We start from the raw sequence: 20317 nt of genomic DNA on the forward strand, positions 1-20317 counted from the left end.
GCTTTGATCAGGTGGCGGTGGTGCAGATCGTCACCACAGAAAACTGGAAAAAGAACAGCAGAGAAAGTAGGGGTTAGTATGGATTATGGAACCATGATAAAAATGATAATTAAATGCATATTCAGAATATCAGGGTTACACTAAAATAAAGCTATAAGAAAGCCATATTAAAATAATGGGGTTTTAGCAGTTTTTTAAAGTGCTCCACAGTATTAGCCTGGTGAATTTCTATCGGTAAGCTATTCCAGATTTTAGGTGCATAACAGCAGAAGTCCACGTCATCACTTCTTTTAAGTTTAGCTCTTAGAATTATAAGCAGACACTCATTTGAAGATCTAAGGTTACAATTTGGAGTGTAAGGTGAGAGGCATTCTAAAATATAGGATGGAGCGAGATTATTTAAGGCTTTGTAAACCATAGGCAGTATTTTAAAGTCAATTCTAAATGGCGCAGGTAACCAATGTAACAATGTCAAACCTGGAGAGATGTGCTCGGATTTTGTTTTCCTAGTTAAGATTCTAGCAGCTGCATTCTGCACTCGTTGCAATCGATTGATGTCTTTTTTGGGCAGTCCTGAGAGAAATGCGTTACAGTAATCTAGCCGATTGAAAACAAAAGCGTGAATTAATTTTTCAGCATCTTGTAAAATTATAAGTGATCTAATTTTTGCTATATTTATTAAGTGAAAAAATGCTGTGTTGGTGATATGATTAATATGTGATTTAAAATTTGGGTCAGAGTCAATAATTACCCCTAAATGCTTTATCTCTGTCTTGACTTTTAAGCCTAATGCATCAAGTTTATTTCTAATACCCTCACTATATCAATTTTTGCCAATCACTAAGATATCTGTTTTCTCAATATTTAGTTTGAGAAAATTACTATTCATCCATTCAGAAACACAAGTAAGACATTGGGTCAATGAACGAAGAGAGTCAGGGTCATCAGGTGTTATTGATAAATACAGTTGTGTGTCGTCAGCATAGCTGTGTTAGCTCACGTTATGCCTTGAGATAATCTGACCTAATGGAAGCATGTAGATCGAAAACAACAGTGGATCCAGGATAGATCCTTGTGGAACACTATACAGAATATTGTGTGTCTTTGAAGTATAGTTACCACAACTAACAAAGAATTTTCTACCTGTTAAGTAAGACTCAGACCAATTTAAGACAGTGCCAGAGAGGCCCACCCATTGACTAAGGAGATTTACAAAAATATTGTGATCAATGGTATCAAATGTGGCACTCCGATGTAAGAGAATGACAACAGGTAAACAGCCTCTGTCTGCATTTACCTGCAAGTCATTTACTACTTTAAGGAGTGCAGTTTCTGTACTGTGATTTGTTCTGAAACCCGACTGAAACTTGATAAGAATAGCATGTTTATTGAGGTGGTCATTTAGCTGCATAATGGCTGCCTTCTCTAGGATTTTACTTAAGAAAGGCAGGTTAGAGATAGGTCTAAAATTTTCAGAAAGAGAAGAGTCCAGATAATTTTTCTTGAGCAGGGGTTTAACAACTGCAGTCTTAAGACAGTCTAGAAAGACCCCCATATCTAATGATGAGTTTACTATGTCAGGGATACTATCAATTAGCACTTTGGATACTTCTTTGTAAAAACTTGTTGGTATTGGGTCAGGGACGCAGGTGCAGGGTCTCAGTTGAGAAATTATTTTATATAAATCAGGTAAATCTATCCTGGTGAAAGAATTTAATTAGCTTAAAATGGAATACCAGGGTTTAAAAGGATCAGTATTGGGGGGATGTACTATATTATTTCTAATATCATTAATTTTGTGATTAAAAAATATAGCAAAAGCCTTGCAGGTTTTACTAAAAGTTTTTTGGAGGCATTCTCTTGAATTACCTAGGTTTACAAAATGATCAAAGTAGAGATAAAAACTCTCGAGTAACAGTCGGGAGGAAGGTGACGACGCTTGCTGGAGTAGGAGTGGAGTTGGGAGACAGAGACAGACCTGTCTGTGTTAGGTTTGCTGAGCTGGTGCGCCCCCTGCAGGCCGCAGCCGTGATGTCACATGAGCACAATTGTCACAAAAGTAAAAACTCACATTCATGCAGTTATAATAGACGCAAATCAAAAGTAAGTGTTTACAAGACCTATAGTAACATTTCTTATTTCATTGTATATTTACACGGATCATTGTAGACACAGAACACACATGAAATGTATTTCAAATAACGATATACTGTATCATTACCTATATAATTCCTTAAAACTCTTTTCTAGATGAAATCTTCAACACAGACTTGAGCTGAAAGTGAAAATTCTGGATGGGGGATGACTAAGTGCAGGTTGATTGCCCCTAATTGACACATTTGCAAAACAAAAGAGGTTATCAGTGTGTAATTGGTGTGGTGATAAGGACATACAAGGTTTATCATGTATGTAAGGAATAGTACGGTGTGAGAACGAAATTTTTCTAGGAATGCTAGTTTAATGAAAATTTTGTTTATCCTTAGAATTCTAGCAAGACGCATTTTATTAGTAAAAGTAAGCACAAGCTATGCTCTAGTGTAATTCCAGCAAGATAAATAGGAAGACTTAGAAATTGGTTCTAAATTTAACTTTAAGTTAATAAAACAATGTAATGGACATAATGTTAATAAACCTTTCACTTCTTCCTATAATAGTTGCTTTGCATTTGAGGTTTATTCAGGTGGGGAGAGAACAATCTAAACTGCCTAGCATAAAGTGTTTGGTTGATTGAACATTAATTATTTATGTATTAAATTAAAAATCTGTGTAAAATTATCTAGGTTTCTAAAGGATTTAGTAAAAGTAACATTTGACACTCCTGAGTTTTGGGATAACAAAATTCATTTTAACCTTTGCACTGTGCCCTCATAGCTCCAGTAAACTGGATTTCAAATCCTGGACCAGGCACAGGTTGTGTGCAGTTTCCCTCTTGTCACTTTGTCTGCATAGATTTTTCTCCAAGTCAAGTATTTTGTTGGAAATTTAATTTGTATACCATTTCCTTGCACTTTTTGCATAGTGTAGCATTCAAATTGGGGGGTTTTCCATCTCAAGGATTCTGGTGGTGACATCAGTTTCTAACATTATGGCTTAGTTTTGTTTTTGTAATGTTAATTTGTCCACTTTAGCCACGATTTTGATAATTTATTGGCAGCATCATTTTAAATTCCTGCAGTCTGGGCAAAATCAGTTAAATCTCTTTTTTTCTAAGGATCTTTCTAGTTCAGAACTTTTGCTCATGTTTTTCGACTTTGATTTTTGTCTCACGATTTTGTCTTGGTTGGTCTGCTTTGGATCTCTCTCCCAGTATCTGAATTTCTGTTATTTGATCATGTCTTTTCTTCTGGTCACTTTTAAAATCCAATTTGCTCGCCTGTCCAGCACAGCATATTTATTGTCTCTTCTGTACTTATGTCTGCTATTTGCATTATACAACTGTCACAAATCTGTGGGAGACATACAAGTTAGAAACACCTAAACAAACAGATCAGTAAAACCCTCAGCTCTCGACATCCCTTCCTTCACTCCAGCCAGATGACAAAGAAAAAAATAGTACAAACTTCAATTTACTACAGCTATTTTAACATAATATTTATTGTATTATATGTTTTTATTCTATTGTCTTATATTGTACTTAGAGTTGATATTAGTTTTTTATTTTGCTCTGGTATTCATTTGAATTTCCTCTTGGGAAATTAGTAAAGCATAACTAGTTTAATCCTATCTAATCTAAAATCACCTAAACTTGAAATTGAATGTATTTGTTACAGTCACATCATCAGAGGTTTGTGTGACAGTAGCGGAGACATGTGGTTTGCATAGTTCAAATCTCTTCTACTTGTTCATAGATTGTGTTCTTCTTTGTACACAAACTACAATTTACTAATGTGAATTACTGCCAGGAAACTACATAACCATGAAATACTTACCCTGTACATACTTATAATGCTTGTACATGTACATCCATCCATCCGTACATCTACAGCCAATTAACTGTATTTGGGAAATAATACACTCTGCCTTAAAATATACGTCACTCGATCCTTCATTCCTACCCATATACCTTTACACTGTGACGAGAGAAGATGCATCAACAGACATCAGGAAAACCAACTTTATTTTAATCAAAATAGGCATATAAGGGTCTTTATTCAAATGGGAGCTACCACTTTAATACACACAGGCACAGCAAACAAGCTAGTTAGTTGCATTGGCGATCCTAAATTGTTCCTAGTGTGTGCTTGATGTGTGTGTGCGTGTGTGTGTGCCCTGCGGTGGGCTTGTGCCCTGCAGTGGGCTGGCGCCTTGCCCGGGATTTATTCCTGCCTTTCGCCCTGTTTTGGCTGGGATTGGCTCCAGCAGACCCTCGTGACCCTGTGTTAGGATATAGCGGGTTGGATGATGGATGGATATATGTAACATAGGAAAAATAATTGGATTTGTAATTTAGGGTTATCAAAGGTAAACGCTGTTTTAGTTACATTCTCAAAGTAAAGGTAAACCAGAATTTTTCAAGAGAATTAAAGAAGAGAGAAGTCTATTTTGAATGCAATCTCAATATATCTCATACTTGCCATGAAATCCTGCCAGCAAACACCAAAATGAGGTCGAGCCTCACAAAATCTAAGAGATAGGTTCATGGACCTAGTGTTTAAAATGGCTTCTCCCTAAAAGAGTTAAATAGGTGTCAGCCTACACACGAACAACAGGAAAAAAAACAAAGAATCCTTAGCAATGTTCAGAATTAAATATTAACAAAAGAGGGTGAGGAAAAGGTGTAAAAACACTGGTTCTTTTGAAGATAAGAAGAAATGACAAAAAAGGCCTTGCCTCAAAGGCAACCCAAGGAACAAAATCTAATCCACAAATGAAATGTCAAAATCCACAAAGCAGATAAGAAAATCACAAACCAGAAAATTCAGAAAGGTACTCCAAAAAAACAAGGTATTTCTACTACAATGCTGATCTGAAGGATCTGTGACTTTAGAGACCTTGCTTAAAATATGACAACACTGAAGAGGAGCTTCCTTATGTGTGTAATGGCACTATATTAGAGGGTTTCCTATATATGATGTTACTTTGGCTTATTGGGAAGAGGGTGCTAAAAGGAAAATGGAGGAGTCTATTACAGTAACATCCTTTCCTGTGAATGGGATTCAGTCATAATAAAGGTGGGAAAATGGACATGGACTAACCCTAGGAAAGCCAGTTGAGTGTTAATAAACTCTTCGATCTACAACTCAGTCAATTATTTATTGATTGCCTCTAATCCTGGGTAGCCTCCAAAACTTCAAGCAGAAGATCATAGATAAGATAGTGCATGTATTTAAAGATTATGGTATGACTATCAGTATCCAGTAACCTAAGATAACAGGATTAACAAAGTGGTTGGGAACAATAGAATATGACACAAATATAACATAAACCAAGGAGATACAGTATGACACTTACATTTATTTGTTACCAAACCTACTTAAGTGAATTTAAGCATCACTGACTGCATCAGTAAAAACGTTAAGTAACTCTGGATGGGGTTGTTGTAGTTGAGCTGGATTTCTGCTCCAGGCTTTTTGTTTATCCTCTCTAAAATCAGGTTTTGATGCTCGAATTGGTGTTGATGACGAAATCTGATCTGATGTCTATGACGTGTACATTATGCGATGTGTTATTCAGCTTAGAGTATGTAGAATGTACACACAAGTATATATATTTTATATATTTGTTCTCTATTAAACATTTTGTATATTATATTTTTGATCTTTTTTGGAATTTATGGTTTGGATATTTTGATTAATAATTGTTTAATATTAATGTTTGATGATCACTTATATATTAGTGTTTTCTGTTATGTGCCGTGTCCTCCTTTATGTAGAGCAGCAGGGGTAGGATCAGCTTGGTGTACCAGCTGAGATATCTGCCTATGTATTCTAGGCAGATGGTCAGGTACTCCATAACGGTTTTGAGTTTTGTATTGTGAACATTGTGTGTGTTAGTATTTTGATTTATTGATTTTTCAGTCTTTCTGGCCCTATTTTGTTGATTTTGGTTATCGGTTCTTACATGGGTTTTGTTTACTATAGGTTGTCTTTTAGGAATGCTCTTTTGCCTTTCATTTAGAATTTTTAAAATAAGTTTTGGTATTACATTTTCTTGGTTGAATTATTTTTCGATCAGAGTTTTTTTTTACCATTTCCTCTCTTCCCTTTTTAATATTGTTTGAAGGTTATGAAGGACTATTTTGAGTCTTGATTTTCCGATTTTACTGTATTATGGTTTGGGGAACAACCTATCTGGGATACTAGGCCTCAGAGAAGCCTGAGCCTAAATTTTAGAAGACAAGGCCTCATTTTGACATTTTGAGTTTGGCGTCTTTTATATTTTGCTTAACAGTAATCCCTCGCTATATCGCACATCGACTTTCGCAGCTTCACTCTATCGTGGATTTTATATGTAAGCATATTTAAATATATATCACGGATTTTTTGCTGGTTCACGGATTTCTGTGGACAATAGGTCTTTTAATTTCTGGTACACGCTTCCTCAGTTGGTTTGCCCAGTTCATTTCATACAAGGGACGCTATTGGCAGATGGCTGAGAAGCTACCCAACCAGAGCGCGTATTACGTATTAAATAAAACTCCTCAAATTTATTGTGAGCACGGGGGCTGTTCACACCCCTAGAGGATACAGCTGCTTCACATTGCTGCCATCATTGCTGGGCTTACATGTGGCTGCTTTGTCAAGCGATATGCTTCCTGCACGGTGCTTTGCATACTTAAAAGATCAAACAGCACGTATTGATTTTTGATTGTTTGCTTTTCTCTCTCTCTCTCTCTCTTGTTCTGACATTCTCTGCTCCTGACAGAGGGGGTGTGAGCAGGGGGGCTGTTCGCACCACTAGACGATACGGACGCTCGTCTAAAAATGCTGAAAGATTATCTTCACATTGCTCCCTTCCGGCTTTGTCAAGCGACATGCTTCCCACACGGTGCTTCGCATACTTCAAAGCTCGAAGGGCACGTATTGATTTTTGATTGTTTGTTTTTCTCTCTCACTCTCTCTGAAATTCTCTGCTCCTGACGGAGGGGGTGTGAGCAGAGGGCTGTTCGCACACTGGCCTAGAGGATACGGACGCTCCTCTAAAAAATGCTGAAAGACTACCTTCACATTGCTCTCTTTCTTGCAGCTGCTTTATACGGCGGTGCTTCGCATACTTAAAAGCCAAACAGCCCTATTGATTTTTAATTGTTTGCTTTTTTCTCTCTCTCTCTGACATTCTCTGCTCCTGAAGCGCACTCCTTTGAAGAGGAAGATATGTTTGCATTCTTTTAATTGTGAGATGGAACTGTCATCTCTGTCTTGTCATGGAGCACAGTTTAAACTTTTGATAAAGAGACAAATGTTTGTTTGCAGTGTTTGAATAAAGTTCCTGTCTCTCTACAATCTCCTGTGTTTCTGTGCAAATCTGTGAACCAAGCATGACAATATAAAAATAACCATATAAACATATGGTTTCTACTTTGTGGATTTTCACCTTTCGCGGGGGGTTCTGGAACGCAACCCCCGACATCGAGGAGGGATTACTGTACTCTGAAGCTTTGGTAAATCACATAGATAGATAGATAGATAGATAGATAGATAGATAGATAGATAGATAGATAGATAGATAGATAGATAGATAGATAGATAGATAGATAGATAGATAGATAGATAGATAGATAGATAGATAGATAGATAGATAGATAGATAGATAGATAGATAGATACTTTATTAATCCCAATGGGAAATTCACATTCTTCAGCAGCAGCATACTGATACAATAAATAATATTAAATTAAAGAATGATAATAATACAGGTGAAAAAAACAGACAATAACTATGTATAATGTTAAATTTTAACGTTTACCCCCCCTGGTGGAATTAAAGAGTCGCATAGTTTGGGGGAGGAACGATCTCCTCAATCTGTCTGTGGAGCAGGACAGTGACAGCAGTCTGTCGCTGAAGCTGCTCTTCTGTCTGGAGATGACATTATTTAGTGGATGCAGTGGATTCTCCATAATTGATAGGAGCCTGCTGAGCGCCCTTCGCTCTGCCACAGATGTTAAACTGTCCAGCTCCATGCCAACAATAGAGCCTGCCTTCCTCACCAGTTTGTCCAGGCGTGAGGCGTCTTGTCTCAGGTAATACATAAACATGGAAATGTTTTTTTTTCTGCTGATGTGCTTCTGTTTTCTACATTTTAGAAGTAGAAATCATTTTATAAACATGGTGAGTCAGTGCAGCACACAAATGTATTAGAAATTGTTTTTCTTCACTGTACCACTGGCCATTTGCTGAAGCACAACTTAGTACCACATGCAAAAAGTACCCATGTCCAATCTCAACAAATCGGAAAGCATGTAGGTTTTGGTTTTAACAGCAAAATCCAATCTTTGCCAGATATGTGGAAAAATTGGAATCTGGTCATATCAAAGTCTTAATGTAAATACAGCCTTTATTTCTTTTTGTTAATTGCTTTCCTTTCTTTCAGTTAAGATGTGAGCCCAAGGATGCATGGCTTACAATTATTGTTGCTTCCTAAGGTGCCCTGCCAAATATGGGCCAGCTCAAGCTTCACTATATAAATGCAAAGAATTATTATTATTATTATTATTACTTTCTCATTGTTGCATTTCATTTTTTCTGCCATTGCAGCTTCCCTTCCTTTTTAGCTTTTTTACCTTTTTAGATTTACTGCTCTGGCTTTTTGGCTTTTTGCATAATTTTTTGATTTTTCACTAACAGTTTATGCATTTCATTTGGATGTTGCAATTATTTCCTGCCTTGAATTAATTAGTGATTTATAGAGATTTAGATTTGCAGATGTTGTCAGACCCCTTAGTTTGAATTAATTATTTAGTGTTTGTTTTTTCATTCTTTTAATTGTGTCTTTTCTTTTAGCCCTTCCATTTACTGTATATACTCACGTATAAGTCGAGCCTTGAAACCCAAAAAATCGATCATGAAATCAGACCCTGACTTATAAGCCCGTTCAAAAACATGACACTTAATTTTTTTGCTTCCTCTAATATCGCATCAGTTTGTCAGATGCTCAGAATTTTGTTGCAGCAGTGCAGTTACCAATTTCTTTCGCCACGTCAATGACTTTTAATTTAAAACCAGCTTCATATTTTCTTCTGATCGAACGCTCCATCATAGATAAAGGATACTCTTACAATAAAGGTGTATGAGGATGTGAGATACACAAAAAACTGAAAACAGTGCAAACGTCGCTTCCAAATAGTTTGGGTATTACCGTGTGGTCACATAGGCACAATACAAAGAAAAAAAAGGCAGTGTGCTCCATGGTTACTCTCTCAGGTGGGCGTTAGCATATCATAATCTCTTGGACCAATAGCATGAGTTTTCTGTATTCGACTTATACGACCGACATTATAAAATATTGGAAATTATACGATAAAATCAAGTCCCAACTTATGGGCGAGTATATACGGTATCATTATATTTGGTTTCTGATTATTTAACCTTATGGTTCTGTCAATAATATTAATGATTCTAAATCTATTCATAATTATTTGGGAATGTTTATGTGATGATTGCAACTTTTTGGGTGCTTCTAGTCTTTGCTGTTGTGCACATACAATAAGAAGGAAATCACAGGGCAGCACAACTTAGAGTCAACATCCATTTGTCTTCACAGTGTGAAAAGAAAACATAAGTGCCCAAAGAAAAAGACATGGAGGTGGTGGTAAACTCCACAAAAATTGAGAATGAGCATGGAATTCATGCCTAGGACTTTGGAGATGTGAAGCAAGAACAGTAACCTGTGCACCATGGTGCCACCGACTTACAATGCCTGATTAGAGGAAAAATAGATTTTACAGAGAAAGAGAAAAAGTAGCAATAAAAAAAGGTTTTAGAGAAGGAAGGAAATAATTAGTCTCAATGAAATTCTGTAAAAGGTAATGGTCTGGTCAGTAGTGTGGAGTTTAGTAAGTAAATGCTAAAGAAAGAGACATTTATTACTTTAGATATGGAGAAACTGATGAAGAGGGTTGGTGAAAATCAAATGACATGGGAAAATTGAAGTGGAGACAGCATTAAGGTAGAATTATTATTACACAACAGTTATAAATTAAAAAGTCCAAGAATGATGATGCTTGTTTTGGGGGTACAGACAACAATGAACTATGCAGACTGACACTTTCTGACATAAGACCCTTCAATGTGACAGAGAGCAAGCTGAGTGAAAATTGACCTTACTTAAGAAGGGTATACACACAACTTATTCAAATCTCATTCAAGAATCTGACTTTCCAAACTGACGTTACTCCTTCCAGATATAGATCATTTGAAAGCTTTACACTATACACTAAATATATATGATGAAAATACAAAATAACATTGGCAACTATAGGGTTACAAAGATGGCATAGCTTTCAGAATCAATTCTGAACCACTCCATGTAAAATTGATGGATTTCTCAGGTGCCTCTTTTGTTTCTTTAGAGAAAGACACATCTGATATTGACCTAAAAGCGTAGCCAGAGTAGCCTGTGTTGTTTGTTTTATAAATTATACAGGGTTTCATCTGCCAAATAACTTTATGCCACGGTTAAGCCTTTATTGTTTCAGGGTTATTCTGGTGTAATTTCTTCAAAGTAAACACACATGCATACACACTCCATTTCTTTGTCTAAATTATTTATGAATTACTTTATTTTATGTAGAACATCAGGAACAATGCAGCAGTCTAAAAATACCAAACCAGATTCTTGTACTTCAACAAGGAATTGAAAAGGATTTCACAATATTCACAGCAGTTCTTTAATCCTTTCAGCTGAGCCTCGGGCCAGACTAGAGACAAAAAGACTCAAAAAATACTAGAAAAATCCTGTTTCCCATATGCTAAAAATAAAAATGTAACCACATGAGGAAACAGTTCTGTGTTGAAGCATCTAAATCACCAATCTGAAATTGTGTGCCAGCAAGTTTCAAAGACTCATACTCCCTGCTTATATCGCTCTGACAGACCACTAGCCGTGTCAGTGCTTTTGAATTTTCTTCTTTGAACTTGGCTAGCTAGTCTAGATTACAGGAATGCTATCACACACTGCTACAAAGTCCATCTCCATTTCCAAGCTATTGCTTACAGCTGTTTGTATAAACAGCAATATACAAGAATCAGTATTTCACAGTATTTCAATCATTTTCGCATTAGTTTGAGGAAAATGGTTACTCATTCAATGTGTGTATGTAATATTTTCTGTGCATAATGCTTATTCAGATGGTAGTTGTGCACTGCATTGTTTTGTGAAGTGGCTTTTCTCCATCCTACAGTTGTTTTCCACACACATGGGAGACTCCCTGGGAACTCCCCTATACCAAGGGCAGATCCAGACTAATGGCTGATAGTACAATGAAAAAGTATGCCGCTCACTTCTAATTTTAGCTTTAGTTAAAATGTATTTATTAAGTGCCTTGGACCATTGGTCTAACCAGTATTACTAAAATCCTAAAACTATGGAATTTTTATTTAATATATGATCTTTACAAATTATTACAAATATATGCTTATACTGTATAAAGTTGTGATAATGAACTAATTAAAACATAATGAAAAGGAATGACGGTAACTAAAGAGCTTGAACACGTGAGGTTTGCCCCATCTTAGATGAGCCACCATTGTAACTACTCAGGTTAAAGTGAAATAAATGAGTAATGAACACCCCCTTAAAAGGTGAGGACAAACTAGTGAAAAGCCCAGACACACCTGTTGTGAAGTGGTGATAAGATAAATGGGAAAACATTGGACATCCTTATTAATGAGGCGATGTTTAGAATAATGGAAGAATCGACATGTATATGAAGTTACTGATGACTGTTGTTGATTGGTTAAGATGACAGAATTCTGCATACTAAGAGTCAGATGATGTGGTGTATTCTATAAAGTAATGGTAATAGAAAAGTATAAAAGGGAATGAATTGTTTAATTGATTGCTCACTCCAAGACATTTGTGCATATCTGCGTGCAAAAAAGAATCATACTGTTTTCTCATGAAGTGAATGACTCCTTTGAAAATAGAGGAACGTTTTTTCCACAACAAAACATGGATATCAAGAGTTTCAATACATACCAAATATGGATAATTATTGTTATGTTTGAGGAACATCAGTGATTAGATTTTTACTATTTCAAATGAGGCACAGTGGTTAGTTATGCTGCCTCACATCTCTGAGGAATTGGGATCCCATCCTAGATCAGTCAATGGCTGTGAACTGTTCACTCCATGGGCTCAAATTTCCTTCTGCATGCCACAGACATTTACTGCCCAAAAGCAGCTTCAACACTAAATGTAACATTACTTCAAAAGAGTCTCACAGAATCAACAAAGTAATTGAAAGGGTAGGCTGAACTGTGGGACACACTCTGGAACCCCTGGAGGTCATAATAAAGGAGAGAATGAAAACAGAATTGAGTGCTGTGAAGGACAGCCGGGTCCCATGCCCGGCAGGGACGCCCCTGCTGCATCTATTCCGGGGGAGCCACCATGGGCAGCTCAGTACCTCCCCCGGGACGCTTGGTGGCAGCCTCCCTGGTGGACGATGATTCCCCAACCTGGCGCAAGGCTCCATGGGACATGGAGTCCTCCAGAGCCTGGTTGGGGGCTTGGATGGCCGCCAGGGGGAGCTGCGTGGACTTACCAGCCCGGCTGGTCAATTCCTCAGCCCCACCCGGAAATGCAATTAGGCCCAGGTGACCAAGCACCTGGACTACATCCGGGTGGGGTATAAAAAGGCCAGCTTCCACCACTCGAGAGAGCCAGAGTCGGGAGGAAGAGGACTAAGCCTGAGGAGGAGTGGTGGTGCTGAGGTGGAGAGAAGTGTGGTTTGTTGTATTTGAAGTGCTTTTGGGACTGTGTTGGGCCTGTGGGACACGGGGAAGGCGTGCCCCACGGCTGAAGAGAAATAAAAAGTGCATTTTATTGAAGTACGTGCCTCTGCGTGAGTCTGTGCCGGGTCGGGCGCTATATAGCACCTTTTACAGTGCCATTATAAACAAAGCTGCACATCCTCTCTCTGACACACTAACACTGAGCACTTTCAAGCAATAAATTATTCAGCAGAATTGCGTCAAGAAATGCTGCTAGGGCTCCTTTGTACCAACAGCAATACGTCTGCATAATGCCTCACTGACACCTTTTTCTCACTTTTTAGTTTTCATTCTTTTTAGTAATTCTGGCATATATTTGAAAGGAGTTTGTTGTTTGTCATAGTATAATACTATTATTTATTTAAAGTCAAATTTCCCCCTGGGGATAAATACATCTATCTATCTATCTATCTATCTATCTATCTATCTATCTATCTATCTATCTATCTATCTATCTATCTATCTATCTATCTATCAATACTGAATTAATGTGGGAAAGTTCTTCACCAGATGTATTTTGCAGGTCTACATTCTAATACCCTCCATAAAAGTGTAACCTTTAATACCTCAGTTTTTTCCAAAACACAAAGTACAACAGTTTCAGTGGGTAGCAGAAAAAAAAATGTAATACGAAAATGAGAATATATTGAAATCTTCTACTTATTTCATGCTAGGAAATGAGCCCGCAGTATAATCAAAAGTCTCATTCTTCGGTGTAACTTTCATTTCAGCATTGTCATCTCAAAACCAGTCAAGACGTCCAACCACAAGATCGATAAACCTGCAGATTTGCATTGTATCTCAATGCTTCTTGTAAAATTGAATAATTCGAGTAATTATCAATAAATATTTTTTATACTTGTTATTGTTCACTTATTATTTTCCCATAGAATTATGGTGGTAATGCACATTGTGCCATGTTCTGATTTTGCTATGGTATTATTGCACTATGGCTGTAACATCAAGACAATTTCCTGTCAAAAATGTTTCATGGGAAAATTGTTGTTCTTACTCAGCTGATGTCTTTAACCAAGGCAACCTGCAACATTTGAGAGATAGAATTTGGTACATTTATTTTGTATTTCCAGTTTGAGCACAGGCAGTTGAAGAGACTTGTTCATGGTCACACAGTGTCAGTAGCAGGACTTGAACCCACAACCACAGGATTGGATGTCCAAAGCTTTAACCACTACACCACACTGCCTGCCAGAACAACCAGTTAAGCCACTATGCTATTCAGCCACTGTTATGAAACTTGTGACTATGAAAATTTACTTCATTCTGCTTTCAGAAATGTGTCTTGTGTAAGGGCAGGACCAAAATGTATGTTTTTGAACTTAAGGATTCTATTTTTTTGATTTTCGTACTTATTAGGCATTGTTATAATGATTATTAATTTAAATATTTGTTTAGGGCATTGCTGCCATGTAATTTAGATTTTATTGCAGGTGCTGGTGTTTTATGCTCCTGTTGCACAGTTGCAGGGAGTGGTTTACAAAGGTCACCTCAGGAGGCTGATGCATTGATTTGTAAGCTGGCAGTATATAGTGACCATTGTCCAGGTTTCCAAATTCTTACTTAACTTTCTAAATGTTTCATGTTTTTGGTTGAAGCAAAACAATCTGGAAACTGTGTTTTCTGACTATGATTTTTTGGTTAACGTTCTGTTTCTGATGAACGATAGGATGTTTTACTGGTTTTGACCTTGGCATGGTTATTTCATGTTCCATCTTCTGAATGTTTTTTTGCTGCCTAATTTGGCCTGCCATTTTTATATCTCTTGGCAGTTTAAATCAGCAGTCACTGCTGCTTTAACACTAACAACCAGAAGGCAGGCAGAACTTGGCTAAGACAGCTCTCATTTTGGTTCCTTTACATATTTTCCAAAGGTTCCCTTGAACAAGCCGTGAAGTTTCTCATTACAGTTAGTTTCTGTTTTATATGCGGAACTAGTGCCAGCATGGGCCTTAGTAAAGCCACAGTAACATTGGGGTCATTGATTACTGTCCTGCCTGTTTCCTTATGCTACTTGAAATTTTTTTTAACCCTTTATTGTTTTATACAATAAGCAATGCAAAATGAGGTAACAAATGCACTGGGCATAAGACAAAAAACACTCATTACAAATAGGACTTGGAAAATCTTTTTTTATATAAGTGAATATCAAAGAAGATGAAAGAAACAGGCATCTTGTGTAGCATCGGGCTGTGTTTAGAAAACAGTTAGATTTCAAGCTCATCAAGTAGCAAAGAGAACACCCATCCATCCATCCATCCCATCCATTTTCCAACCCACTGAATCCTAACTACAGGGTCACGGGGGTCTGCTGGAGCCAATCCCAGCCAACACAGGGCACTAGGCAGGAACCAATCCTGGGCAGGGTGCCAACCCACCGCAGGCAAAGAGAACACTTACTACCTTAATGTTTTATATTTGATATGATTAATGTAGATGTAATGGAAAACCACCTGAAGCCAGGCTGCTGCTTTGTTCCAGTACTGGATGCTTGGTGCTAAGCTGTTTCAGCCCACACTGGCATTATGGCATGTCCACCAGACCCTTTGTGCACACCTCTAAAGGCAATTACTGTACCCTTTTTTGTTCTTTTAAATACACCCTTCTCTTCATTATCTATGGCAACTGGTTAAGTAAAAGACCTCTTGAAGCTATTTAAATATTTAGAAAACTAAGTTTATTGTTGAAGCTCCAAACTTTATACAGGTATGGAATATGACCTAAAATAATTTTACAAAAGGTTCAAATGCACTGTACACATTGGACTTCATTAATCAAACATTTCTTCCTATTTTAATTGTTTTCCTGACCCAAGACCTGCATGTACAAAAGTAAACATTGGATTTGCCCATGTTGAATGTGTACAAATTTGAATTTAACCACAAATGTATATTGAGAAAGCCTAAAACCTACTAAAGTGTATGCATACACTAATCAATTTCCATGAAACACTGCTGCATAAATGGTAAATGAGGACAGAAAACAGTAAGAATGGAAACTTGACGAAGAAGAAGAGGAGGGAAGCATAAACTGAAGCTCTGCAATGCGGGAGGGAAATTTTCTATGCTAGAACAATTCTGACCTTGAGCTTTATTTGCATATTATAAAGAAGGATCCAGCAGGAGCTCTCTTTGTGATGTCACTGCTATAATCCAGGACAGGAGTCAAACTGTAAGAGGTTCTGGTGGTAGTTACAGTATGCTAGCACTAGTAAGAGTATCAGTGACTCAAGATCTCCAACAAGAGATGCGGTAATGTAATGTAGAATGTCAAGAGGTTAGCAGCTCCTGGGACATAAGTAGGTATGGACAATGGGGAACCATAGGATATAGTTCAATTGTTTCTAAAGCTAATAGGTTATAAGCTAATAACCCCATTGTAAGCATGTGTCTGGTAAATGGCTTCTGTCATTAAGAAAAGGCTGGCATCCCAAGGATTCCCAAGGCCATTCTTTACTTTAGAAAAGATTTACAGGCATAAGCTTTGGCTTAAAAGTCCATTTTAACCAACAATTGGGTGAACTTGGGGTCAGGAGTAAGATGGAGAAGGGTTCAGCTGATAGAAGGAAAAGAAGCCGGATGGGGAGAAGAAAAAGGAGTTTGTTTAAAGACACTAGAGTATTGAATAAGTGTTCTGGGCACTCCACAACACAGTTAGAGTTCAAGTCCTAGTCTGATAAGCCTTAAAGAGCTGAGTCCATTGTTAGTTTTAGTATTGTTTGTGTTTTCTTACTCTGACCCCTGTAATAAATTCCTTTTTTAGGTTCAATGGCATGTCTGTTTGTATATCCATGTGATACAACTTAGCTCCCAGTTAATTGATATTCTTCACTTTGACACTCTTGTTCTTCAAGGAAATTTGTTGGGAAAGTTCAGTTTTCATTGTGATATCTCACATAGACAAAATTGAAATTTCAAAGCACTTGTTAATTTTCAAATCATCTATTTTGAAAAAGAGAGACATTTGGTCTAACCTAAACTCTTGATTCATTAATTGTTTCAAATTTACCTTGAAAGAGGCTATTTCAGCATACAGTGGAACCTCGGGTCACAAACGTCTCGGACCACGTACAAATTGGGTTATGACCAAAAAAGTTCGCCAAACTTTTGCATCTGTTGACAACCACACACTCGGTGCCGAACAAGCCACTTTCCCTTCCGGTTCGTACGCGCCGATGATTTCCGCACGTGTTCAGTCTCTCCCTGTGCATTCCCAGTGCAGCGAGAGAGAGAGAGCGAGAGAGAGAGAGAGAGAGAGAGAGGGCTGGCCGAGAAGGCAGTTAAAGAATGCACCGGGCTTGTTTTTAAAGAGACTGATTCCAGCATTGTTTTAATCTCGTATTTAATGAAGACTTGGATTTTAACCTCCACTTCATTTCTGTTTACAGCGATCGGTTTGTAGCATGCATTGTTGCAATGTTACTTTTCTTGGTTGTTTACTAAATTACGGATTTTTCAAATGTTCATGTTTTTCCCTGTGCTTAAAACTCATTAAAAAAAAAGTGTTTACAGTGAGTGGTTTGTAAGGCTATAGCGTGAATTCTTGCAATGTTACTTTTCTCTGTTCAAGGTTTTCTCAGTGTTATTCAATGCTTTTACATTTAGTTTACTATTACGATATGCATTCTATGGCATGATTAACTATTTTTGTGCTTAAAAATCTTCAAAAAAATATATTTACATACAGTTTGTACGCTCTGGAACGGATTAATTGTATTTACATACAATCCTATGGGGGAAATTACTTCGGGTTCCACTGTATATATTTTCTTCTTTATCAAATCAGATAGCCACTTCTAACAGCAAAGCAAAGTCTCAAGAAACTTTACCGAAAGGACAGCAGAGTCACATGTGGCATCGCTGACTTTAGTATAGTTAGTAAACAAAAATTTAAACTTTAAAAATTTAAAAGTAATTTTTTTCAAAACAGTTCATAAAGTCCACAAATGCAAATGAAAGTTATGTTGTATGTAGCTTGTATTTTCACACTTTCACCTTATTGGCTCATTTTTGGTTCCAATGGTGTTCTCTAGAATTCCCCCTACTGGTAACAGAATAAAGTACATACGATGTCTAGTATTTAATACGTTTTTTTCATAAAGGGTTTTAAAGGCTTTCTTGCCACGTTTACAGAGCACAATGAAATTCTTACTTACGTGTGCTAATCAATACACAAAAAGTTGCCATGAGTAGTGCGTATGGCAAGCTTAGTTCAAACCTTCAGTCCTCCTTACCTGAAAACCCTCAGAACATATTTGGCATTTATGAAGAATGTTTAATAAGCATGAGCCATTATCATTAATGGCAAATACTTTTACTGAATACCTATATTCACCAATGATTTCTTTTATTAAAAATCTCCACTTTCTGGATTTATGCTGCAACTCTTTACTTGACTAGTCACTAAGCTCTTGTATCTTTATGGGTGAAATTGATAGTTTAGATTTCAAAGCTGATGTATTTGGGTAAAATTGATCTTCTATGCACTTTTACACACTAGCATCTGCTCTGAAAGCAATGATAAGTGAGACCCATTGTCTATTAAATTCTTATGACACATCGTTTTCTCAAATTGCATGTAAACTGCCCTTTTTTGGTGTTTCTTTTGAAAACTATGGATATCTTATGTGAATATGAAGCCTATGCTGTATGTAATTTTTTAAAACCTAAAGATAATCATTTTTTTCATTTAAATTGTTTATGTGTATTATTTTTGTTGATATTTACACCAAATTTACATTTTCATTCATAGAAAACAATTGAAATTGTGTTGTATATTAGCCATTCTTCATTACATTTAGTTCATAATTATAAGTAGACACTAAGAAAGTAATCTACTAGAATTAAGTTTAAAATAGACTAGACGTAATCTTCACAATTGTATCATGTGCCTCAGCTGTGATGAGTCCGTCTAGGAGTTGACAAAGGAATTGGGATAAGGCCAGCAATGTTAATCGTCTTATCACTCTCCCACACTTATGGAAAAGACTGTAAAGACAGGATGGAAGAGGGGAGAAACTGAAATGCACAAAAAGTTGAAGGTTTAACTTTCCTGTGTTTTAGTTGAGCAAATGTGATAGAAATTATGCAATTTTACCTACCTTCTTTCTTATTTTTCTTAAAAGGGCTGAACCCATTCTCTTGAGAATCAAAGAGGACAGAACTCGAATCATTTCACCTTCATTTGACAATATTAAATATGACAATTTTGAAATCGAGGAATATCCACTGTCTGCCCAAGGATTTGACTGGGAATTATGGTGTCGATATTTGAACCCTCCAAAATCTTGGTGGAGCCTTGGAAATACAACTGCTCCTATAAGGTAAGTCTAATTGCTTTTTAAATAGGTGTTGTAATCTTTGCATTACTTTGTAAGAAATCTAATATTAAATGAGTACAAATTTTAAAATACTGACCCCATGTTAGTAAATTGAAAATTATTTATAAGGGGGTTATCTGCAATATTTTTATTTATTGCTGAATGGAAAATTCCTTACATTACAACCCAGATGTTCTTTATGAATACAGTGTCTTATAATAATGATACTGCCTATAAATGACAGTCAGGACACTTCTAAAGTACATCCATCCAAACAGCAGATAAAAGCTCAGCTTCACTCCATGTGTAACTCTCTCCATACTCACTGGCAAAGTATTATAAGGTGATACACATAGCAAAATAAGCACCCCTTAATTGAACTGGACACACATTTACAGGTCTTTTTGTCCATGATTTCCATCCATCCATTATCCAACCCGCTATACCCTAACTACAGGGACACAGGGGTCTGCTAGAGCCAATCCCAGCCAACACAGGGCGCAAGGCAGGAAACAAACCCCAGGCAGGGCACCAGCCCAACGCAGTTGTCCATGATTTGGTGACTTAAAATATATACAGTAATCCCTCGCTATATTGCGCTTCGCCTTTCGCAGCTTCACTCCATCGCGGATTTTATATGTAAGCATATTTAAATATATATCGCGGATTTTTCGCTGCTTCGCGGGTTTCTGCGGACAATGGGTCTTTTAATTTCTGGTACATGCTTCCTCAGTTGGTTTGCCCAGTTGATTTCATACAAGGGACGCTATTGGCAGATGGCTGAGAAGCTACCCAGCTTACTTTTCTCTGTCTCTCTTGCGCTGAGTTTCTCAGATCCTGACGTAGGGGGTGTGAGCAGGGGGGCTGTTCGCACACCTAGACGATACGGACGCTCGTCTAAAAATGCTGAAAGATTATCTTCAGTTGCTATCTTTTGTGCAGCTGCTTCCTGAAACGACATGCTACACAGTGCTTCGCATACTTAAAAGCTCGAAGGGCACGTATTGATTTGTGCTTGAAAAACAAACTCGGTCTCTCTCTATCTCTCTCT

General features: G+C 37.2%; 1 protein-coding gene across 1 annotated transcript in view; it reads left to right on the forward strand.

Annotated features, from left to right (window-relative positions):
• LOC114645984 (polypeptide N-acetylgalactosaminyltransferase 18) overlaps nucleotides 1-20317 on the forward strand; it is a 771561-nt gene that overhangs the window by 551915 nt on the left and 199329 nt on the right. Inside the window, exon 5 of the mRNA XM_028793932.2 lies at nucleotides 19072-19269. Coding sequence (XP_028649765.1) covers nucleotides 19072-19269 — 198 coding nt within the window. The remainder of the gene's footprint in view (nucleotides 1-19071; nucleotides 19270-20317) is intronic.

This window comes from Erpetoichthys calabaricus, chromosome 2 (assembly GCF_900747795.2).
Source record: "Erpetoichthys calabaricus chromosome 2, fErpCal1.3, whole genome shotgun sequence".
NCBI lineage: Eukaryota > Metazoa > Chordata > Cladistia > Polypteriformes > Polypteridae > Erpetoichthys > Erpetoichthys calabaricus.